Raw genomic sequence first — 25,055 nt, 5'->3', positions numbered from 1 at the left:
AGGATGAGCATAACACTGTGTTTGCTGTTAAACGATGTGAAAAGAGGAATCTTCTATATTTAAATACCAGGCAAATTTTATCATGCAGAAATAGAGCATTGTATAGGACCTGTATAATTATGAGAACATTTATGCATCAAGTCTCTCAGCCTGAGGTAAATTTCAAAGCAACAAATCCAGTGATCCAAAAAAAAGCATCACACACTCTTATCACAGCATTTCATGAAATGGTGTTCCCCAAACACTGAAGATGTGAAAATTACTCCAAACTACGAGGAATGGAATTTCTTTTAAATTTTCAATTTAAAGAAGAAATTGAGTACTCAGTGTGAATACACTCTTCTTCTGATATCACCTGAGAGTAAAGAATGCATGGCCATAAAGGAGATATTCACTCAGTCAGCAACTTCTCAGTGCTCACAGTGGAGGAATACCACATCAGCTACACACTGTTTATCCCAACAATTATGGCTCAGAAGAAGTTATGCTTGGCAGTAAAGCCATTGAAACCAACTCAACTTTGCCAACTGTGTAAGCACTTTTATATTTATTTATTTGTAAGGACATAAAATAACACACAGGAGGGATATTTTTCGACTTGGGACAAAGCAAAGCAGCATAACTTCCCATCTAATTCTATTTCATTGACATGTTTCTTCCTGCATCACATCTACCTGTATTCCAGCTGCAAATCCAGTGCATTGTTCTGTAAGCAGGGTCTGCAGTATAATTTCTAAAATACTACTAATATCTACATATTAATCACTATTTGCAACTAAAGAAAATCTTAATGCTCAGTCCTTTTGACATTAATCCGTAGAACTGTACAGTGCAATTCAGAAATCACTAGCTAAATTAAAAGTCATTAAACAGATCAGAATTTATGCAACAGCGATCAATTCATGTGAGGCATTTGTTGGCACCTGATTTTTCCATCATAATGACATCTTTGGTCTTGTGAGAGGACAGAGAGGTTTTAATGAAAGATTTTGACCTGGCCTCATTGGCCAAAAGGAGTCAAAATTCATTTTGTAAAGCTGTTTTAGTCTAATTTGGAAATTGATGATGGTATCGTGATATTTTCTTACTGATATTCCTTAATTTACAGAATTTACTCCAGCCCTGCTTTTGTTTGCACAGGGCTAAAAATTGTATAAGCATGGATTCATTTTTACTGTGGTCTCAGCGCTGAAAACCCTCAGAGGTCTTCCAAGCAAACACCTTCCATGCCTCTCTCTTCAGCTCTCCAGTGACCCAAAGAGAGATTCAGACAAGATGCAGACATCCCACCCACAAGAGATTATTGCAAAGTCCACTGCTTAACACACAGCTTTTCTCTAGCTCTTAAGCACATTGGTTGCAGCTTATGGAAACCCACTTAGATGCACACTTTCTTCCAATCCTTATTGTCTTACTAATTGGATCTGCGTATCTACAGACAGACATTTTACTATACAAATTTCAGGGGAGGTTGTGGTGTGCATCTATGAGTAAAGAAAGCAGATAGCCTTTGCTTCCCATTATAAAATGGTTCTGATAATTTCTTTTCATAATCTGTTGCTGGCAGATATTTGAGGGTCAATGGAAATTAACAGCTAAACTGAGACTGTAGGAATTATCAATTTGACAACACTTAAAAAGCATACAGAGCCTGGAATGGGTCAACATTGAGTGGGTCGTTTGAGTTTAAATAGAAAACATAATATTGAGTCATACATTGATTTCTCTCACTTAGTACAGGTAAAGAAAACCTTCCTATTCAAACAAAGTACCTACATAATAATTTCTAGTGAAGTGAATTTCCTGATAGTTTTCTTTGATTTTTCTTTTATATACCAGCACCACAGTATTCAGGGCTGCACACCTTACTGACAGCTTCCAAGACAGAATATGACCGTTCCACTATCATTTCAGCATGCTCCTCTCAAGCATCATTCCATGCAAGTAACATCAGCAAGAGGAATTTAACATGTTACTATTTTAAAAAGCACTAATCTCTAAGAGGCAAATTGTACAGAACAGGCCATAAACACATCCCCTGTTTCTACAAAGACTTCTTCTGCTCTCATGGCAGCTCTTCATAGGACAAAAGAAATTGTCACTCCATGGCTTTCTGTTGCATCAGGGTCTGTCTAATACTTGGGGCAGTTTCAATATATGCTGGGAAATCAAGACATGCTGTTGCAGGAAAAAAAAATATGTTTGTCTATTGACTACCAAGTTCTCAGCAGACCTTTTATTAGGCCATCTCCCACTGAAAATGCACATAGGATTTAAAAGAAAACAAGAAATGTTCTTTGCGTGTTCTTAATGCTAGAGCTTTTGGCATCCAGTGTTTTCCAAGTTTCCAAAAAAATCTTGATACACCCCAAAGAGGAGCATTTGACCTTGGAATGCCAAAACCTATGTTTCATAAAGTGCATTCTGCATCTACAGTAACACATTTCATTTGGCAAGACATTGCTATTCTATACAAGACAGCCAAATACTTGCTGAACGCTAGGGGGAAAAATGTCTAAAGGAGGTGAAATTTTTGGCACTTTTTAACTATTAATACTAATAGAAAATCTTGCATTTCAGCCAACAGAACTCCCAATTCACCTATATATTCCTAATTATCCGCATAGAAAGGTAAGGGAGGGAGAGAACTGCAGTGTAGGACTCAGCATATGAAATAGCATATACTATGGTAGCACGTGGTTTTTCCATTATCATTATACTTTTGACTCTGGATTATTTTCCTCCTGGCATATTCAATGCTCTCCTGAAAGTAGTTCTAAAGCTACTCCAACTCTTCATGAGAAATATTCTCTTTTTAAGAAATATGCAACTGTTAACAGGCTAGTACTAGGAACAGGTAATGAGAAGTTCATACTCTCTTAGAAAGGAGAGGACCTTTAGCTTCCCTCACACCTCCTACATTCATGTCCAGACCCTGCTCATGTTGCTCACTTGCAGAGGGGAATCCATGCCTTCTCAACAATCCCACTGGTATTCCAAGTGGGTAAAAAGTGCCACCTCAGTAAAAACCCTCTAGTGGTGGTTTCTGTGTCTGCCATGCAAGCCTAACCCCAAGGCTCATTATTCAAGGAAAGAATTTTACATGGTTGAAAACAAACAAACAAACCAAGCCAATTTTATTTCCAGATGATCTCAGTAAAAGAGGAAGACCTAGGCTGAAATGCCCTCTATACACTGAAAATATCATTATATTCTCCACAACTACTTCAATCTGGAGCCCATAAATCCATGAGAAGTGGTTATATAGAACTTAATTTTGTTGGTGGCATCCAGCCTCTTCTGACAACCCTCTTCCGCCTTACATTTATGTTTCGTTCATTCACCCCTGCTTATTTTTCTTGCCCAGTGAAGAATGAAGTTACTTCTTTCCACTACATCTGCCTTCTCACTCACCAGTAGAATTCTTACAGGAAGAGGTTTCTGATAAGAAAGCAACTTAGATTCCATCCATAGAAGACCATGCAAACTTTAGAGTAAATCTGGGATACTGACTGTAACTCTATTTATAGACTCTGAAGTCAGACTGAACACAAGGTCAATTTCTCTTTCAGGCTGCAATGAACCTCTCAAATCTGCTGAACTTAATAAAGTTGCAGCAACATAAGAAAAAAAAAAAAAGAACATTGTCCATAATCCATAGTTCTGATAGCTCCTGCCAAATAATTTGCCATACATGTGACTTACAAACATTTTTGGGAGTGTTTTTGCTTGCAAAGACAACAGGAGTTATGTTACCAGCCAAAGGAGGTAAAGCAGATAAATCCTTATAGGTCACACTGGAAAAGTAATCTGATATGCACTGCTGCAAACTGAAGAGACAGAGCTTTTTTCCTTAAGAATCTTTTCCAAAGTCCTCACTCATGCACAATGTTCAGTGTCATCAAGTAGATTTGCATTCAGAAAGAGGGCAATATCAAGGTAAATAAATATTTTAATAATCTTATTTTATATCAGTATAAAAACCCCATCCAAACAGTCATCATTTACATTGACATCCCCATTAAAAACCTTCTGCACTAACAAAGAAGTGGTACCAGGGCTACAGAGCAAGACAGAATAAGGTCATTCATCTGTAACAATGGCAGTAGGGCAAGGAACATGGTCCCAGTTCCTTCCTTACACGTGTTAGGGCAATAGTGTCAGACGTTTTTATGACTGCAGAAGGCACACGTTAAATATGTGAGCTCAGTTTAATGCCTTACAATACAATAGTCCTGAAAAAGGGACCACTCATGTTCCACAACCTTCCTTGGAAATCTAACAAACCACATTTCATGTGAAAGCTTTAAAAAGTACACTCACTCTTATAATTACTTATAGCAAAAGTTGGAAATAGGCAAGAGCCACATTAAACACATGGCTCACCAAGCAGTGATGACAGATCAAAAACACTGCATGTGTGTGTGCATTTCAAGTAGCATTGTTGTGCTTGGTTGCCTAAGGAAATGCAATGTCCCTTAGCTTATGCTCCTTTTAGTTCTACTGTAATACAGGGTAGGGAAAATGAAAGGGTTTGTGGAGTCTGTTGAACTTTTCTTGAAAACTTAAGAAATAAATTTATTAGGGAAAAAAGAGAAATTATGTTTTAAGTCTTCCATTATAAGGTAGTATAATTTCCACTCCAGTCCAGTCCAGCAGAGTAGGGACTAAAAGACAGCTGATCTCTAGTCTCACAGACCACAGAACAAACCACTTCTACCACTTTCTCAGAAATATCACTGCTGTCCTCTTTCTACCAGTGAGAAAACTGAGGTCACAGGTGAGTTGACCTTGTCTAGGGTTACAGAGCAGAATGAAGAAAATAATCCCAGCCTCTCTGGCCAGGCTTTCTAATTTCCAATACTCTTTTTTTTTTTTTTTTTTTTTTTTTGGTGTGTGTGGTACTGAAGAAACAAAGGGTCACTTCCATAGATCTTTCAGCTGCTGTTTTAGCACACATGGGCAGTGGAAGTGTAGTGGGTCACGGAGCAGACTTCAGAAGTCTCCTAGTCTCCTATCTCATGGTACACATCTATATATTCAAAAGACACAAAGGCCATGGTTCTCTAAATATTTTCTACAGTAGACAGCATGTCCATCCAAAATGTAATTTTTCTTTTCTTTAAAGTTGCTGTCTGAAATGCCCAATGACATTTAAGTTTTTGCCAAGAACAATGCAAATCTAATGCAAAAATGGTCAAATTGTTGCATTTTCTTGATATCCTGAGTTGACACGGGCTAAATGTTACCTCAACTAAGTCATTGAAAATGTTGTTCCCGTTCAGAGAGACAGTGCTAAACTACAACTATGCTTTCCTTCCTACAGTGTTCTTCATATATTTTTGGACATCTGCGACCACCAAGGAGCCTGGATTACAGCAGACCATAATATTCTACGAACCATGGTTATAATTAGGCATCACCTCCATTGTAATCCTATGGACGTCATCATGTGTTACCAGCATCTGTTGACAGATTTCATACCAGGCATATCACTGAAATGGCAAGTCTGGAGAGGGCAGCCCACAATAGAAACAATGGCATTCATTTTTGGTTTGTTCCAAGACTGTCTAATAGAAAATATATGCTGCCAACTGCCAGGGCTCCACCACGATCACTTCTGAATATTGTATTACCAGTTAGAACAAGGATCTGTGCCCATGTACTTGCAGTCTTCTGATAATGAATAAGGAAACTAAGAAAGCACTTTCTGCAACTGTCTTAGCACAGAAAAGACAGAAGCCTTGACATTTTACAAAGTTTACCAGGATCTTTATCATGCGAGTACTTACTTTTCATGTAATAATAAATTCAGATTTCTTTCCAAGACGAAGAATAAGGATCCCCTCTTGTAAATTTTATTTGAATATGGTATCACATTTAATATTAAAACTAAACCCTGGGAATTGGCAACATTAAGTAGCAAAACAACACACTCTGCTGTATGGAAGCAAAGCAGGGTCTGCTTTAATTTGACAGTGTGGAAATCTGACTTTCTGCTGAAGTACTGCTTGTTCAGAGGAATGGAAACATAAAATTTTCAATGCAGTTTAATTGCCCCCTGATTTCATGCAAAAATCAAGAGACTTATTATAAGAATGTCTACCTAATCCAAACTCTTTACTTTTTAATATTTATCTGCATTGAAGGAAAACTGCATTAGAGTGCATTAGCATCTAGTAACCTGCCCATTTTCTTTTGAAAACAGCCTTCTCTGAAATACTGGACAACTGAATCCTAATCAGATGTAACACAGCCCCTTAAAGCTGAGCAGTTTCAGATCACTAAAGCACTTTAGCACTAAGATAATTTTCATTCTCATTATAAAACATGAAAGTATAGTTCACCATCTGAAGAGTGCCAAATTAAAACAAACTCCAGTGTTGATGAGTATAACTTAATTATTCGTTAGGAGCTACAGCAGCTGGTAGATCAAGAAAAGTGAACTTCACTTAGAAGAGAACTTCTCCCCTTATCCTCACACAGTGGGATCTGAACAGGTATGAAGGTAAGAAATTGAACAAAACCAGCTACAAATCACAGAAGGAGGGAGGCTACAAGCTAAATCTGAGAGGAAAACATTGCTTCTACAAATTTTAAGGGAAAAGCAAACTCACTGGTTCAACTACTGGAACAGCTCTGACTTTAATAATTACACTTTTATAGAAGTTGTAACAGTGAGACAGACTGTCATTAGATCTAAATTGGCACCTTCTACTTAAGCTGCTCATCTATGCAAAATGCATATTCAGCCTTATTGTCCAGAGCACTGTCTCTCACTCCCTCCCTTTTTTTCATTCTTGTAACCAGCAGATAACCTTTTAATCCCAGATCTGTCAGCTGTGACTTCAACATCACCTTTTAAATTAGGAAGCAATAAATCCTTTGCATTATTTCATCTTTCTTTTCCATATGCTACTTAAAACTTAATGTTATTAAATTAGATATTGCAAATATCACTAAAGTACCAAAGCATTAACGTGACTGAGGCTGGAATCATAATTTCTGCCTATGTTCAGAAAAAGAACATGAGCAGTACTTGGTGGCACAATAGTTTTCCTACACCTACGAGGCAACAAGCATTTTTTTCTAAACTGTGCATTCCAAGGAGTTAACAGACCTGTTGTTGGGTTTTTTTGCCCAGACAGTGAACTGGCATATAGGAACATAATCATGACATACAGTTTTCCAAATATAGCCTGGACATATTTCTAGGCAATACTTTCCTCGTCAGGTCAGTCAGTGAGAATGGAGATAAATAATAAATTCTAATAAAACCTGACTTGCAAGATCACAATTTCAAAAGTGACTTCTCAGTCTGCTTTCAGAAATATTGCAAACTTTTCTGCACACTTAGTTTTGAACCATCTTGTTCATCTCTGCCTATAATTGCAATTTACTCTTTTTGAAAATCAGTCAGGCACAAACATCAATTCAGAGTCTGCTTTCCAAAAGGAAGCTCCAGGAAGTGAAGTTGAAAGCTACCAAAATACTTAGACATAAATCTAGAGGTACTAACAGAATACTTGCAGTGCAATACAAAATTAAACTCCTGGCTCCCATGAATTATTTTCATCTGTTTCATAGGTTTCACTTCAGAAATAAAAGTTGAATGCTTTAAACTAAAAGTATGGCATAACTACTGTACATTATATAAACGGTTTATACAATGTAAAATATATTTTATTAGAACCCCTTGTTGTACAACCCCGACAACTCCAGACACAGCATGGCAGTAAGATAGGGCATCATTCCACACAGAAGCACACAGACAGATACACATTATTTCCAGACCTTCCTTTGCTGTTTCTCCCATGCTGGGTCCAGGAGCAGATCCCTGTCCCATTCTTCTTCTTGGGTCATGTACTCATCCTCTTCGTAGTTGTAGGTGTACTGCATGTTTGTCTCTATCTGATTCATGCTATTCATGCTACCCGGGGATCAGCTTCAGCTGCTGTGGCTTCTACTACGATTTAAGTTTAGTTTACTTGCTGAGAGGTTGTAGGTGGCAGTGTCTTCTTTCTTTGTTTTTTTGGGTTTTTTTTTCCTTTTTGCAAGGTGACAGGAAACGAATATTGGCTAATCTTGCTGAGAGGCTGAAACTGCCAGGTAGGCGCTGACCTGTGGTGACCTTCCCTCCCTGCGCGCTGCCGCTGACCCTGCGGAGGAGCCCGGCGCGGCTCCGCGCCGCCGCTTATTATCCCCGCCGCCCGTCACGTGGCGCTCGGCCGGCCCCGGCCCCACACGGCCCTGACACAGCCGGCCCGCCCGTCTGTCCGTCCCGACACACAGCCGGCCCTTCTTTCGGTGTGGCGCTTACTGACACGAGTGCCCGCGCCCCGCGGCCCGGCTGCCACTGCCATCTGCTCTCGACGCTGCTCAGCGCCACTCTGAGCCCGCGTCCCGCCTTGAGACACTTCGCGCGTTCAGGTTAAGGATTACACGAGCCAGCCCGGCAAGGACACAAGGACACCCAAGTGATGAAACGTTTTCTAGTGGAAATATGTCTGGAGTTAGACAACAGGGAAACAACTTTAAAAAGGAACCCCTTTTTTTTTTTTTTTTTTTTTTTTTTTTTTTTTTTTTTTGCCAAAACCCACGCTCAGTAAACCCAAAAGCAGGCACCAAGAAGCACAGACGAAGCGCTGTGGAACCAGTAACTTTACAGGAACCATTTTCTCGTGCCGTGCACAGGGCAAAATCTCAAAGGATAGCGCCGAGATCAAACATCCCGGCAAGCACGTCCGGTATCTCCCGTGCCCTCTCATTTCAGTTGCTTTGGCAACGATGTTTCTTCTGGGAATTGGCAAGTTTGCTACGTTCTTCATGGAGCTTGTCATTAATGCCTGCACCTATCATCAGCCAAGGTCATCTTCTCTAGCAGTGTCCACACTGGATGCAACACCAACCTCACCTAGGAAATTAAAATGCACACCAAAGCTGAGCTTTTGGAAGCCGTAAGTTACAAAATCAGGTGTAAGGGAAAACTGTGCTCATTAAAGGCTCAGTAGGTCTCCAGACCAATGGTGAATGAATAACCAGGATAATTTACACCTAGATAGTATATGCCCTCAATTTAATATTGCTAGCTAAAACTCTATGTTTTCTTCCAATTCACCTTCTATGCCTTAACTCCAAGCAATATAGAAAAATACACACACTCACAGAAAATACCTACTCAACTCAAAAAAACTTCACAAATTAAGAACTAAGGCTGCAAATTAGAATTCAGATGAAGATTGCAACAAATCATGCAACAACAGCAAGCTGAACTTCTGGAGACTGATGTACATACTGTGAGATAAAGAGTCTAAAAATGAAATTCCAAATCTAAGCAGCCAGACAGAACCACATGCTTTTCACCTGCTCACTGCAAATACTCCCAAGGTTGCTACACTTCTATCTACATACCAAAGCAAATGCTATGCTTAGCCTTTTTTGCTCAAACACAAATGAGCATTCTCTTAGGATACTCTGAGACAAGATCAAATAGCAACTACAAAACAACATAATTCACATGTGTATACATTATATGTATGCTGGTGTAACTTGTGTGGTTTATTTTTATAGCTTGATACTCACGTTTGGTATTCAATAGAAGTCTAACTGCAATCACCTAAATGATAACTCAAGCCTTCAAAGTCACTAAAACCATTTCTTCTTATTTGCTGCATCAAGCACAGGAGAAGTTTCTAAAGGAAATGCAGGAAGAAGTCAGAGTCCTAGAAGCACACACATAAATTGTGATGCTGTGATGGCTTCATACAGGGAAGTATTAGCTACAACACACATTTTCTTGTCTGGTCCTCATCCTCTAATATGGGCCAGGGTGCCTGCCTCAGTCATGGAATAAAGACTGAGGTGCTGTGACAAATTTCTTTGACAAAGAATATCCAATCACACTGTGAATTAGGACTGAAATCAGACCCATGCCTAGATTTCTTTGATTTCTAGAAATCAAAGGACCTTTTACCCAAATTTTCTAGAATTCTTAAAGAAGATTATTAAGTTTCTCATAAAATAATTGGAATTTCTCAAAATACAGCTAGCCACTGCTGCAAAGGTACTGTTCATTTTTCCATGTTTACTTGGTACATAGGTGATATGTACCATATGTATAATATTTGCTTGATAACACAACAGCCAGAACCATATCATGTTTCAAGATCCACTTTGGCTAAGTTATATTAGTCCATTTTGGATCAAAAAATATTTCAGAATGAAAAACCTTAATTATGAAAATGTCAAAATAGGAGGCTTCAGCATTGTCAGTGTGCATTTTGGGAACATTGGGCTTTTTACCTATGAAACTAGAAAGCTAAATGGAGTAGCCCCATTTAAAAAAAAAAATCCTGCCCATCTTGATGGAATCTGACCTGCTTTAGGTTCTCTAACTAACTGCTTACTGCCTCTTAATCAGACAGCATGAGTAGGCAGGGGAGATATTTATAGATGGAGCTTTAGGAGGAGTATCTGGTATTTTGTTTACTACTTTAATTTAATTTTATAAACTAACTGTGTGGATGGTAATGAGAAGGATATGAATGGAGGTCCATAGTGGAAAGAGAGCCAAATGTGAAGTGGAAAGGGAGCTGCCTCTTTCTGCTCAACAGGAGAATAGGAAAGCTGTGCCTAGCACAGTATTATGAATAAAGCAGTTTGCTTCACCAAGCTTCTTCCCACATCAGAGGTAGGTCAGGACTATTCCCAAATAAAGCTGGCAGAGTTGCATAGCCATGAACTATGTGTGCCTAAAGAGAAAGAAAATAAAACCAAAACAGAAATAAGCAACCTGAGCAGGAAAGAAAGGATAAAAGGCTCAAAGAGGGAAAAAGAAAGAAACACAATGAACTACATGAATAGTTAAGCTGATATAGCAAGGTACCTGAGAGTCAGCAAGTATATTTAAGGCACAAATGACACAAGTTGTTTACAATGAGGCAAGACAAAAGAATATTCATGACTGCCAAACAGATTGGAAAAAATAAAGTGGCAGGGGGATCAGGAATTGTCAACTACTTTTGTCTTTTATTTGGCAAAAGATGTGCAGCTGTAGTTCATGCTAACACATGTACACTAGTAAGGGCCCCCCAGGGGAATGGTGCCTTGAACCCAGGAGAACACTGTAGCAAACAGACATCACTTCCCATGCATGAGGAGCACCAAAAGGCCAGATTTTTCCTAGCAGCAGCAGGTCTGAGTTCACACAAGTGAGTACCACCCAAGTTAAAGCCTTCTGATATGCTTGGATGAAGCTCCTTGAGAATCAAAGGGCTTTTCTACCTAAAGGACATTAATTGCTATCATTCTTCTTAATGAAATTGAAGGTTTTCACAGAGTTTATATTTAACATTCATTTACTTGTCAAAAGCCATCATATCATTCTTTCAAGAACTTTGTCCCTCACATTTTTACTGTTTCTCAGATTTTCAATCCTTTAACATGTTTCTTACACTTTCCTCTCACAGAATTGTAGAATAAACTGACAACTTTTATTAAAACTTCAAAAATGCTGACCACTGCAAAAGTGTTTCACCAGATCATTCTTCTATTTGAACCTAATGAGATCTAGAATAAGAAATGAGCCAGATTTCTCTACTTAAATAATTGCCTGTGAAACAATCAACTGACATGGAAATGGTCACCATTAGTTTTCAGCTGTAACACTTCTGTGTAGGAACACAATAGTTCGTATCTGCCAAAACTGTCTCAGAAAGGCCAAGGAAGATAAAGAACCTTATGAGAGCTTAATCAGTCATTGAGTCTTTAAGTAATCATCTTGTCCTAGTCACAGCCTGTTTCTCTGTGAAAAAGAACAGTAGGATGCTTTCTCAAGAATGAAGTCAATGAAAAGTGAAAGAAAATAAATTCAAAGTGACTATTCTTCTTGTAAACTGTTAATAGAATCTTAAAACAGGGATCAAAAAGCCTTTTCTTTTCAAGCATGCCATAACTGTCACGTGTACTTAAAATATATTTTTATTTGTAGCAAATATCCACTAGTTTAAAGCTTAACCAAAAAAAAAAATTATTTAAGAAAATTATGATTTAGATTGGGCCAAAATATTGAATTCTGCTAAAAATTATGCATAAATTTCCCTAACAAAGCTAAGCAGAAAGGTAAGGTGTGTTATAAAATGTATTCATCATTTATTAGAGGTGTTTTGGCATTTGGATTTTTACAATAGAATAAATACAACCCGCCTTCTTCAAGGTAAGAAATACAATATATTGTAAGAAGAAAACTAAGGAATTAAATTCATTATGTAAAGGCAGTTTGAATAAACTTTAACTTAATATTTCTGAAACCAACACATACATTAAAAAAAATAAAGAGAGATACATCTGGGAAACAAAACCCAGTTTTGCCTGAGCTAAGGAAAAGCACTGTGGGGCATTGAGCATATTTAGCCCTCCCACATTTAGCATCAAGAGGCACAAACTTTGAAAAATCTCCATGCTAGTCCTACATGGTGACATTAACTACACAGTAGCTAATAATTTTTTAAAGTACATGACAGGTTTGGAAATAAATGACAGGTTTCCAATGACAGGTTTGGAAATAAAAATTAAGAAAGAACAGAAAAAAATTAATTTGCTGGTTTCATAGTAACAACTGTCATTGTCAGAAGACCCCAAAGTGTTTCATCAGCTATATATAGAGACGACTTACTCTGTCCCTGGAATTCAGCCATGGATGAAGTGTAGCAAGAAACATTTATGGGACCAACAAGCACTACCAAAGCATAGCTTGGGCTTCAGGGGTATGGAGAAAATGCTGACTGCACTGACACCACTGGCTTTTGCCAACCCTTTGTGCGGAAGGAAAATCACGGGGCTGAGACGTTGTGCGACCATGCCAGCTCGAGATGCCCTTATGTGACCTTGAGCAAGTCAATTCAGATGAAATTTTCCCAAAAATCTGAGTGTTAGCTTGTTAGACTACTCTCATTGAGAGAAACGAGCTTATTGTGCTGCACTGTGCCATCCCTGAAACAGTGTCAGCAATGCTTCCTTTGGTCCCTAATGTCCACCTAAAAAAGAATTCTCAGGAGCAGAGGCTTTGTCTGCCTAAAAGCCCTGAGGAATCTACACAACAATTATGGTTGTAGTGTGCTTTACCTATCACACACCCTTCAACTCTGTGTTTGCCTCTTCTGACTGTGTGTGGGCTGCACCCAAACATCCCCCTCATTATTCTAGGATGTCAGGGATTTGGGGTCCCTTATACCCCAGAGACAGTGTTCCCACTGTTTGTAGGGCCATGTTTAGAGCCCTGCATCCTGCACAGCAGATGGCCCTGGTTCTCAGAGAGGGCTCAGGGCAGCAGGAATCAATCAACATCTGGTCTGTGCCAGAGTCACTAGGCAGTACTGTGATACACAGTAACAATCACAAACTGCAAGGCGAGTGCTGAAAGGTGTAACATAGCCGGGCAAACCCCCCAGTGATGGCACTGCCAGGCTACAGTATACGAGATCGTATCTTTCATGAATGAGAAGAGCCCTCAGACTTCACATTCTAATGCATTTCTAGTCATAAAGAACCACGACACCTGAAGTCTCTTATCCCTTGAGCTAGACACTCGAGGGTGTCTTTCTGATTTAATGGTTCCTGTCAGGGTAAGGGCAACTCACAAAGATTAGATCACGGACTAAATAATATCAGAAGCTTTGATAAATGCTTTGCACAGATTACAAGTGGGCAAAGGAAAAACTGGGGAAAGTATATTGTAATTTATATACCACACTGCAGTCAGTCTTGGCACACTGAAGTTGTGGAGCAATACACACAGTAACAGGTGGGGAAACCACAAATAGGGCTGGCGTAATAGTGGAAAAAATGGTGAGACAGATCCAGGATTTTAAAAATGGTTCAGTGACGAGAATGCAAGAGGCAGGACTAGGGGTATAGCATGGCCTGTTACAAACCTTTTGAAGAAACCTTCACACATCATGTGTTCCCAGAATCCTGCCTATGTTCCTATTTTATGCTTGCTTAGCTTTACCCTACAGAGATACTAAGCAAACCCTGTGTGACTACGGCTGCAACTGATGATACAATTTGTAATTCATTAATACAACCAGTTAAAAAAATCCCTTTGTAGGCCAGCCTGTGACCCTTAAATTATTTAACTGAGACTGTCATCTGAAATGGCACCACATTGTTCAGCAATAGTTTTGGTCACAATGAGAGAGGTATGTGTGAGAGACAAGGAGTGCAAAGACAATATGCCTTTATTTATCTAGAAACAAATACCATCAGCTAAGTTAATTTCCAGACAACAACTATATCTGAGGGACACAGGTTTGAAATCACTGAGGTATGAGGTAGAGATGATGGGCACAGGACATCAGGCACTGCTGTGTTCTAAACTCAGCATTTGTACACATTGACTGACTGACCTTTGACAAGTTGCAGTCTCAATGCCCTCATTTCTTTTTCCAGATACACCAGTGTAATATCACTAACATCAATGATACTCAAGTTACACAGTCAAGAAGGCAACCTGGTTGAACAAATTGCCAGTTTGCAAAAAGGAATACTATCTATATTATTAATTCCACAGAAGAGATACAGAGATTAATAAAAGCAGCAAATTCACCCTTGTATACAGCAGTATTAGGCACAACCTGAATTATTGCCAAACAGGGATATGTTCTTTATGTATAGCACGAGTTTTCATTTTCTAGAAATGTTGTCCTTCCATGCTGTCCAACAAGTCTTACTCTGACACTCAGCTGCAATAAGAACCAGCACTGAGAAAATGAGCAATGTTCATGCCATGTCTGATGTAAAAGCAGCAAGGCCTGAATCTTCCAATTCTGACTCTAAAGACAATTGTTTCCTTCCAGCTAAGATCCCTCTCACCAATCTCAGAAATATTTTTATGTCAGGAGAAATAAGTATCAGTTTTGCACACTTGCCAGTATCAGCCTGCTCTTGAGATCTACCAGCAATAACCTACTCATGGTGAAGGCTCTTGTCTATTTTCAATCACTCTGAATGTGAATAAGTCCTCTGTTTCTTAAGTAGTTAACCTCTCTCCATGCCTGAATTCAGTTAAGCATAAGCAAAGGAGGACAGGAGAGCATTTAAATGTTTTTTAACTTTGAAACTAGATCATTTTTACGATAAATTAGCTAAAGGGCAGTCTAGTCTCTATTGTGTCCCCTAGTTAAATTTGGAATAGCTGTAATCTTCCAGATTTTCACAGCTGAACCAAATTCAACATGTGTGGAGTTTTTTTCTAAGCCACAAGCTGTTCTAGGTAACTTCTCAGTTCCTATGAACAGTTACTGGAAGTGCAGTCAGCAACAAAGGTGAAATTACCCCTACAGGCTGTAAGGCTCCACATGCATTTATACAAGCTCCCACATTAATTTTTCAGTGGATACAATCTAAACACATCTTCCCTGATAAAAACATTCTGCAGAAAGCAGAATTTTGCAATTCCAATGAATGAAGTCAAATAGATCTTAGGCTTCTCTAGGGGAAATGATTTTGTCGTGAAAGTGCTTCTAGAATACCATGACACTCTCATTTGTTCCCCATGGTTCTGCAATTCCTCTGGTACCACTTTCATTGGTAACCTTGGCACAGAGATGATCTATGGAACATCAGGCTGCTCAGGCCCTAAATTTGTAGGGCCTGATTTTTTGCTGTGGAAGTACCAGTGGTGGGAGTCAGGGGAGTCACTGCACTTCCAGTTGCAGGAAGAATGTTTAAAACAATGCATGATGGAAATACCAGGAAAATTTAGAATTCTGCTGGGCCTAAAGGTTCAAAACATCAGGCTTACTCAGTGGGGAAAAGTGCAGTATCTAACTGTACTCTGTAAAGCACATATGGGAAAAGAAATTCCATACTGGCAGCATTCATTATCCCAAAACTATCCACTGTATGGGGGAGTGGAAGCATACGTTTAAAACAATGCATGATGGAAATACCAGGAAAATTTAGAATTCTGCTGGGCCTAAAGGTTCAAAGCATCAGGCTTACTCAGTGGGGAAAAGTGCAGTATCTAACTGTACTCTGTAAAACACATAAGGGAAAAGACAAATTCCATACTAGCAGCATTCATTATCCTAAAACTATCCACTGTATGGGGAAGTGGAAGTATATAGAGTTTGGAGCATGTGCCTCAGTTTCCTTTCTATAGACCAGGAATAACACTAATACTGTAAAGTATAAGGAAGTGTGTGAAAATCAAATACCAGATAAATCTGGAATACTTGAAGACAAGTACAAATACTGTGATGACCAGAGCAGAAAACCATAAATTATATATTTGGGAACATGCTCCAACTGAGTGCAACAGACATTCACTGAACAAAGAAGAAAAACCATAATGGTATTGAGCACTGCTTATGCAGTACACTGAACAAAGCACAATTTCTGAGAAAAAATTATGTGACTATGCAAATAAAATCTGCATTCTGATGCATACAAAACAGCTTGGAAAACTTAACTCTGGGACAGTCCACCATCAATTAAATTGAGATCTTGATTTTTTTAAAGATAACGTATACTTTATTTCTAATTAGTTGTAGCACAGTCAAATAATTTTAAATGGGTTCTGAATTGTAAGACAATTCATACACAATGTCAAGAAATGCACTAAAGGCTTCCAATGAAGCCCTGCAGTTGCATTACCCCTACAGCTTCTGCTCAAGAAATAAAAACGTTTTGCATCTCAGATCTGTCTGTTGCAGTTCACACAAGAGTCATTAAATGTGTTTACATTGACACAGACTAGACTTTTCATTGAATCAGTCAAAAGTTGTTTAAAATGGTTTTTTTCCCCTCTGCAAATTAAAACGAGCCGCAGTTCACACAAGTCATTAAATGTGTTTACATTGACACAGACTAGATTTTTCATTAAATTAGTCAAAAGTTGTTTAAAGTGGTTTTTTTCCCCTCTGCAAGTTAAAACATACATCACCATACCATTAAGAATCAGCAGGTAATACAGACCAAAGAGATCACACTGTATGGAAAGTGAGAAAGATTCTGAAGTGTAACTTCTCCCATGCAGTACTTGAGAATATCACAGCAGGAAGTGTTTTACCACCAGGCTTATTTAAAAGAAATGTACCAGCATCAATGCCAGAAACTCCTAATGCTCAGTGCTCCACACTCCCCTCCACTCCATTTTCAAGGCCAGGCTGCCTTCCTGGCCCTACACTGTATAGCATCATGTAGAAATAGTACCCTCATCTCTGTGTATCCAAGGAATTGCCTCTGATGTCACAGGGTCTCTCAAGTAGTTTCTCTGCAGAGAACTCCCTTATGTCCCCAATATGGACAGTGCAGGCAGAGTGTCAGAGTGAGACAGAGGAGAACCCACTGACATACACCTGTCAGTAAGAGCTGTTAGCAGTTATCTAGAACATTGCCAGTTGTCAAGACTACTTCTTGCAAGGCTGCAAGGCACAGAGACAGCAGGGTCACTATTTTAAATCTGAAACCATGCCTCTAGTAATCAGTAAATCTGGAGATGTAGGATTATTAGTAAAACTCAGATGCATACCCTGATCTAACACACTATTTCTTCTAATAACAGGGTTTTTCCCCCCTGCAAGAATCCCCACAACATGTAAAAGCATGAAGAGTTTCCAACCCACAATGAAAGCAAATACAAAAACTAAACATTTTTTTAAATGACACTGAAACACAAAAAAATTGGGGATTTTTGTGACTGAAGATACTCTGTGTGACTCAACATCATGAAAATTCACTGACTCTTTAATACTTTTAAAATATAACAGCATTAACATCTCTCATATATTAATGGATATATACATACCCAAACATTAAAAAATGTTCTGTTTCTCACAGTGTTTACAGTGCCACTGTGCAAGACATTACATGAACACAACTCATTCCTACACACAATACATGTAAAATAATTCAACTTTAGAATGTGAATTAACAAAATATGTAACTGAATATAATTGAACAGCAAAACCAGCAAATAAATATTTTCTTCTGTGCTACTGAATGTGGATCATACCTGTTTTTAGGAACTGTCATATAAAGTTGTGAGCCCACTGTAGTTCAAATCATGTGTTCACCAGTTACAGAAAAGACCCATGGACTGGCAGTGACAGACAAATGAAGAAATGAAAACAGAACAGACTTCAGTGGCCAGCCTGAAAAAGACTGAAATTTGTACTTAGTGCATCCAGATAGGAACAACACTATTTCTTCTTCAGGGAAAGAGGTGTGATTCATCTTAACATTTTTAAAAGACCCAGAAAGTGGCTGGCTGACAAGCAAACAGAGGTTTGAACAACTACAGGTCAGGAATGGGTGAATGAGATCTGCTGCTGTTCCAACACCTGTCAGCTGCTTGATTAACAGGCAACTGAAGGAGGTGATAGCAAGACTATACACTGCAGTAAGAAAAGTGTGTTAAGCACGTGCCCTATTGATCACTCCTTCCTCCTTCCCATCCTTCAGTTTATTGTCTCTTCTCCTATTTACAGCCCTGCTATGAACAATAAGACATGTCTAGTACACAACACTTTCCTTATTGTTCATTACACCCAAGTCCCCAATGGCCACATTGCTACACTCCAATTACCAAGTTCTCCCAGTGCATTAAACAATGTGACTCACAACTACCACACAGTAGATCTATAACACCTACTCTCTCAGCAGACTGTCTGGGAAAGGCACCTTTTCATAACATCAGTTAATTTATACACCCAGTCTTGTACTCCCCAGGCTAAGAAACACCAGAGCATGACAAAGGATTATATATTCACAGCAATCATGAGAGACATTTTCCTACTTTTCATTGCAACTATTATGCAGTCTCTGTAATCCAACTTTCTAGCTGACTTTTTACACAAACAATAAAGTCACTATTCATCAAGCAGCTCAGCACTGAAATGCCAGCTTTTTTTCTTCCATTGCTTACCTTCTCCATTTGTCTTCCTTACTGTCCCTGATGCTCCTAGGATAAACTAGACTACCTCAAATAGATACAAATGGATATACAAAGATGACAATTGCCTACTCTTTTCAAGACAATGCTTTCTCTGCATGTGTCTAGCTGAAGCCAGCTTGCTTATTTTGAGTTTATTTCTCCTTATGTAGAATAGATATTTAAAAGATTCTTTTACTGCAATTTTGATTCAAAAGCATTTAGTCTATGTTACAATATCCTTAAAGCCTTTAATACAGTAAAATCACCAAAACAGCTTCCATCACCCCATCTAAAGGGTTTCTATTTATCATTAGATCTGGAATGCAGCTAAACACAAGAATTTATGGTTGGGGGAAAACTACAGTAGATTTTCAAGGAAATCCTGGAAAACATGACACTGCCTCCCACAGTGGTCAGCAAGTCAGTGATGTGCTGGATGCACTGCCTAGCAAGGAAACTTCTTCTAGCCCTCACAGTTCAACTCAAGAATTATTCTCCCTTCAGACCTAATCCAGCAGTGAGAACTGCAACTCTCTGTAACCTCAACCACCACTGAGTGGTGACAGTTGACAAAAAACTCAACACGACCAAGCAGTGTGTGCTCACAGCACAACAAGCCAACTGAATCCCAGGCTGCATCCAAAGCAGCATGGCCAGCAGGGCAAGGAAGGGGATTCTGCCCCTCTACTCTGCACTTGTGAGACCCCCACTTGGAGTGCTGCATCCAGCTCTCATGTTCCCAACATAAGAACATGGAACTGCTGGGGCCATGAAGTTGATAACAGGAACACCTATTCTATAAATACTGAGAGTTGAAGCTGTTCAGCCTGGAAACAAAAAGGTTGTGTGAAGATGTAACAGTAACTTTCCAGTATCTGAGGGAGGATACAGGGAAGCAGGAGAGGGACTCTCTTTCAAGAACTGTAGTGACTGGACATGGGGAATGACTTCAAACTGAAGGAAAATAGGTTTATAGTACATGTTGGGAAGAAATTCTTTAATATGAGGGTGATGAGGCACCCAGGTCCCCCTGAAAAGTGGTAAATGCCTCAACCCTGACAGTGTTAAAGGCCCAGGTTGGATGCAGCTCTGAGTAACCTTGTTTAGTGAAAGGCATCCCTGCCCATGGTGGGGAGGTTGTAACTAGATGATCTATAAGGCCCCTTCCAACTCAAACCCTTCAGAGATGCTATGATTCTGTAAGTTATACTTGATTGTGCCTGCTTCCAGTTACCCCAGCTGTGCACTCACACAGCTTCACTGACCTCAGAACTACTCCTGAGTATCACTGATGCAAGCAAAAAAGATCAAGCCCTTATGGGAGATAGCAGACAGGGAAAATAAATCTTAAATCCTGTTAGTAAAACTCAGGATCTTTGTTTTAGATCTGTGCATTGCTATAGGACAAAACACCTCCCATCTCTTTGCTTCCAGCAAAAGCTTAGCCAAGAGAATAATGGCTTCAGGGCCTTCTCAACATGTACACTGCAGAAAGTTTCTGCCTCATCATTTCACAACGCCACCAGTGAAGGGTGACTGCTGCACTGCCATGGGGTACAGAAAGAACTGAAAATGGAGAAAAACACATCAATGCAGCCTAAAAAACACAATAAACCACTGCTCTTCCTGATAATCACAGTAACTGTATAAAGTCAGAGATCACAGGTGTATTCTTATAAATGATAACACTTTAATAGGGAGCAGATATGTACATCAATTAAGAACAAAGGACATTGTTACTCTGAGCTAATGTCTCCCAAACTACAAAACATCAACATGTCTCCTAAAACCAACAGCAAAACACAACATATTCCTTGACGATGAGATTATCTCGGGTGAACAAGGTGTTCAAGCCACTACTCTGAAACACAGATTGTTTTACAGTTCAGTTAGCAGCCACAAACCCACAGATTTGTTAACCTAGTTTTGCTTAAAACATTAAAGAACTTCATACACTCCGAAAAAGTGTCAACCTTTGCATATCCTAGAAAGGTTTAAATATTACTTCATTATGCTGCAATCAGATTGTATCTTAAATGCCAGTCACATTCCCAATTAGAAATGGCATAGGGAACATACCAATATTAGTAGCAAGTGACAGGAAATACAGGGAAGGTAGCTTTCTTCTCCCTCCTTCAGAATTGTTTATCATGGTGGCTCACTAGATTACAGGTGGTGCAAGAAGAAAAAAAAGAAGTATCATATTAGTAAATTAATAACAATTTGAGAATGCTTATGAGTATTTAATACAAGCACTGTAATTTGGTATGTAAACAGTAAATTGCATAGGTAGCACTCAATCCCTTCACATTCATTCTGACATATTACAACTGAACACTACTACTCTTATTCTTCAAATCAGAAGAGATTCCTTTTTCCTCTCTATAGGAAATTCCTCCCACCTCTTGCTTACAAATGAAGCCAGACCAGAAAGATGCATTCCAGGAGTGCAACTCACAGGGGTTTGAGCAGACCAAACGAGATCTAGCCTGCACAAAACCTCTGAAATGCACATAGTGTGATGAAGGGTCTTCAGCACCACTTTGTTCTACAAATCTCTTCCAGCTGGGTTGCATTACTTACCAAGGTAGACGAAGCTCTGCTCAATGCACAGCTGATGAGGTGAGTTGGAAGAAAAAGAATATAAAGACTAGACCTCTATGCATATGAAGACAGCCATTATATTTTCTCTAGAAGTATGACACACTTTGTAGCGGTAGTTTTACAAAAGCAAAGAACATTTAAAATTTCATAGCACTTACCTTTCTCAATCAAACCTTTTCAAACATACCAATGTTTACAAGTGAATAATTTACACAAAATGCTTGAAACAGGTCACTAAAAATTAGCATATAACAATTTATATTCTAAGACCCTAAGAATTTTAACAGGCAATATATTCTTTCAAATACAATTTAATGTCACAGTTGAGATGGCACAGAGTGCCACCACACAATTTCAGAAGGCTTGAAGTGTTCACCCAGAGTAACATCATACCACATCAGAAGGCCTCAAGTAGCTGCCCATACAGAACACCATGAAGCCACCTCAGAAGGTTGCAAGCATCTGCCCTTCTTGTCACCTGTGTGCCCTCTGCTCCCGTTGGTGGTTGCTCAGTGTCCCTGGGCACTCCAGGTCTCACTGCCTTCAGTGCTGCTCACCTGCTGCTCACAGCTGTGGCCCACTGGGGATGAGGCTGGGCTGCAGCCCCACTCCCAGTCACCACAAACTGTGTGCCTGCAGTTTAACGGCAGCCATCAGCAGAGGTGATCCCAGCTGCAGCGTGGCTATGAGAATTTCACCTACACACACCATCCATGTCATGAGAAAATAAAGGGACTACTTGAAACAGGTTTGGATTTCAGTTCAAAAAAGCTCCTCTTTAGAGCCCAGCATGGAGCAAATCTCCATGAGGCTCAGCTTCAACACTAGCTAATTACAATGCCAACTAAGCATATTTCCTAATAGACTTTCTGAGCTATTATTTTTCCACAAAACACTTGTTTATAATCAAGTCAAGAATAAATATTTTTCTCTCTCTAGAAGATGTCTCTGTTCCTCCAATTAACTTCCAAGGGAAATCCCAGCTTTACTCTGGAACCAAACAAGGATGGAACAGAAAGCACAGAGGTATAAAACTTTTGTCTTGCAGCTCTCCATGGGAAATACCAGAACCTGAACACGTTCCAGCACTTACAACTTCCAGTTTATCTTTCTGACTAGAGCATTTAAATAATGAACCCTGTTGCTAAACACAACAAACAAAACTAGTTTTCTTGTTTTAGAACCAACTTTCTTCCCCTTGCAATATGCTTGATATTTTTAGGCATGGAAATATGTGTATTTCTGGAGGTTTTAAGTTATGCTAGAAGTAAGGTCACATGAAAGTTTCATGAATGAAAAGGATGCACAGGAGCCACGAGGAATGTGAAAAAGAGCAATAAAACTGGCCTTTTGGTTTGCACCACTCCCAGACAGTTCCTTTGCTAGCTGATCAGAATCTCAAGTGTTAGAACCATCAGAAAAATAATATAAATTCCTGTTAAATCAGTTATATCCTCCAAACACTCTGACACTGTCATAACTGCAGTGGTAGCAGCTCTTACCAGCTCAGCAATTGCTGTCATTACATCCAGATCATACTGTGTCAGAAGGAATGTGACACAGAGTTAACACACACTCTCTAACAAGGCACTGGTAAATATCATCAGGCACAGAGCTGGACATCCAGCTGCATTTCCTCCCTCTGCTGCCACACCTACAAGGGTTTAACCCAAGCAAAGAAAAATCAGAGAGAAATAACAAAATGTTGAAATCAGGGGACACTCACAATGGATAAAATTAGGCATTTAAATAAATCTCTCCAATCCCAGACTTTTATCAGCATTTCATATTTCTACTGCATGTTAAATGATTGTCAAATACAGCAGCCTTAAAAACAACTCTGTTATTTCTGTCATAGCTATGAAGCTTCTCAACAATATATGGAAATAGTTTTAGAGAACTGGTCCTGGAATTGTTATCTTTGGTATCATTTTGTCCATCTGCTGACATCAGTTGGGATAAATTTTATTTCTGTAAATTTTATTTAAATAATTTAATTAAATTTTATTTATTTTATTTTATTTAAATTTTATTTATTTTTGTGTGATTTCTCTTGGTTTGTCACAAGCCACATTCCCTTTATGGCTTTGTGCACCAACTTCCAGGTGCAGAACCCTGCAACCCTGAATGCAAACTGATGGGAGACATCACAGGTTTTAACATCAGAAATTTATTTTTAATCTGAGGCTAACCAAATCTCAGATAAGAGGCTCAGTGAAGCCATGGAGTTTCCACCTTTGGAGATATTCCAAACACAACTGGGCAAAACCATGAGCAAAATGCTCTAAGCTGGCCCTGCTCTGGGGCTGAATCAGATGGCTTTTAGAAGACCAGAAGACTTTTCCAGTCTACATTGTTCTCTGATTCTGGAGCTAGGATTTAGCCCACACACATCACTGCAGTTTTCAATACCTTCTGCTGATGGGAGTCCTACACTTTCCCTAATATCACACACTCCAAACAGGGAAAAATCCTAAGGTGGAACAACTCTAATTGTCCTAGCTGTTCCATCTCCTGTCTGTGAAGAGATGTTTGGTGGATCCCCACTCCCAGCTGCTGCCTGGCTGGGCCCAGCACACAGCCAGCAGCAGCCCTGCCACGCTGAGGCGTCTCCATCTCTCCATGGCTGCTGCCTTCCTACCCTGGCTGCTGCCTCACTGCAGGCAGCCTGGCCTGTCCCACACCTGCGTGATGCCTCCCCAGGGACACTGCCCTGCGAGGCACCGGCCGGGATGGGTGACACCATCCTCGGTGGCCACAACAGCGGCTTTCCTCACGGACACCAGCCACACGCCGGCATGTGGCACACACTCAGCTGAATCATAGAATCATTTGGGTTGGAAAAGACCTCTAAGATAATTGTGTCCAATCACTAACCCTGCACTGCCAAGCCCACACTTAAATCCCACATCTCCGTGTATTCCAACTGCCTCCAGGGATGGTGACTCCATCGCTTCCCTTCAGCTCCAATGCCTGACCACCCTTATGATGAAACAGTGTTTCTTAATTTCCAATCTAAACGAGCACAACTCCAGGCCATTTCCTCTAGTCCTGTCACTTGTTTCTTGGCGAAGAGGCCAACTCCCACCTGGCCAGCATCTCCCTTCAGGGGGTTGTGGAGCAGGACAATGTCCCCCTGAACCTCCATTTCTCCAGGCTAAACACCACCAGCTCCCTCAGCTGCTCCTCACAGGACTTGCGCTCCACACCCTTCACCAGCTCTCTAGCCATTCTCTGGATTCGCTCCAGGGCCGCCATGTCCTTCTTGCACTGCAGAGCACGGAACTGGACACAGGATCGGATCCTTTCCCTGCTCCTTCTGGCCACGCTATTCCTGACACAGGCCAGGGCACCACGGCCCCCAGGCCGCGCTGCCGCCTCCCGCAGCCGGGGCGGGCGCGGCCGCTCTCCCGCCGCCGGGGCGGGAACTTCCCGAGCCCCGGAGCAGGAGCTTCCGGGTGAGCGGCGCGCGCAGCCCACGTGGGCCGGCGGGGAGCGGCGGGAGCCAGGTCGG

General features: G+C 40.1%; 2 protein-coding genes and 1 long non-coding RNA gene across 3 annotated transcripts in view; 1 reads left to right on the top strand and 2 right to left on the bottom strand.

Moving 5' to 3' along the window:
- Nucleotides 1-8,205, bottom strand: part of ACTN2 (actinin alpha 2) — a 66,989-nt gene extending 58,784 nt beyond the window's left edge. Inside the window, exon 1 of the mRNA XM_039707399.1 lies at nt 7,795-8,205. Coding sequence (XP_039563333.1) covers nt 7,795-7,929 — 135 coding nt within the window. The 5' untranslated portion in view covers nt 7,930-8,205. The remainder of the gene's footprint in view (nt 1-7,794) is intronic.
- Nucleotides 8,206-9,731: 1,526 nt separating this feature from the next.
- On the bottom strand, nt 9,732-24,768 carry LOC120501308. Its single transcript, XR_005627257.1, has 4 exons — nt 24,630-24,768; nt 21,017-21,098; nt 18,017-18,165; nt 9,732-10,751 (listed from the first exon to the last, which is right to left on the bottom strand). It is a non-coding gene; the product is annotated as an uncharacterized LOC120501308 (long non-coding RNA).
- Nucleotides 23,553-25,055, top strand: part of HEATR1 (HEAT repeat containing 1) — a 36,634-nt gene continuing 35,131 nt past the window's right edge. The window contains exon 1 of the mRNA XM_039707397.1: nt 23,553-25,050. The gene's annotated coding sequence lies outside the window, so the exon portion shown is untranslated. The remainder of the gene's footprint in view (nt 25,051-25,055) is intronic.

Source organism: Passer montanus, unplaced genomic scaffold (genome assembly GCF_014805655.1).
Source record: "Passer montanus isolate IOZ18808 unplaced genomic scaffold, ASM1480565v1 scaffold2, whole genome shotgun sequence".
NCBI classification, from domain to species: domain Eukaryota; kingdom Metazoa; phylum Chordata; class Aves; order Passeriformes; family Passeridae; genus Passer; species Passer montanus.
The sequence above is the reverse complement of the archived record's forward strand: the minus strand, read 5'-3'. Positions and strand labels throughout refer to the sequence as shown.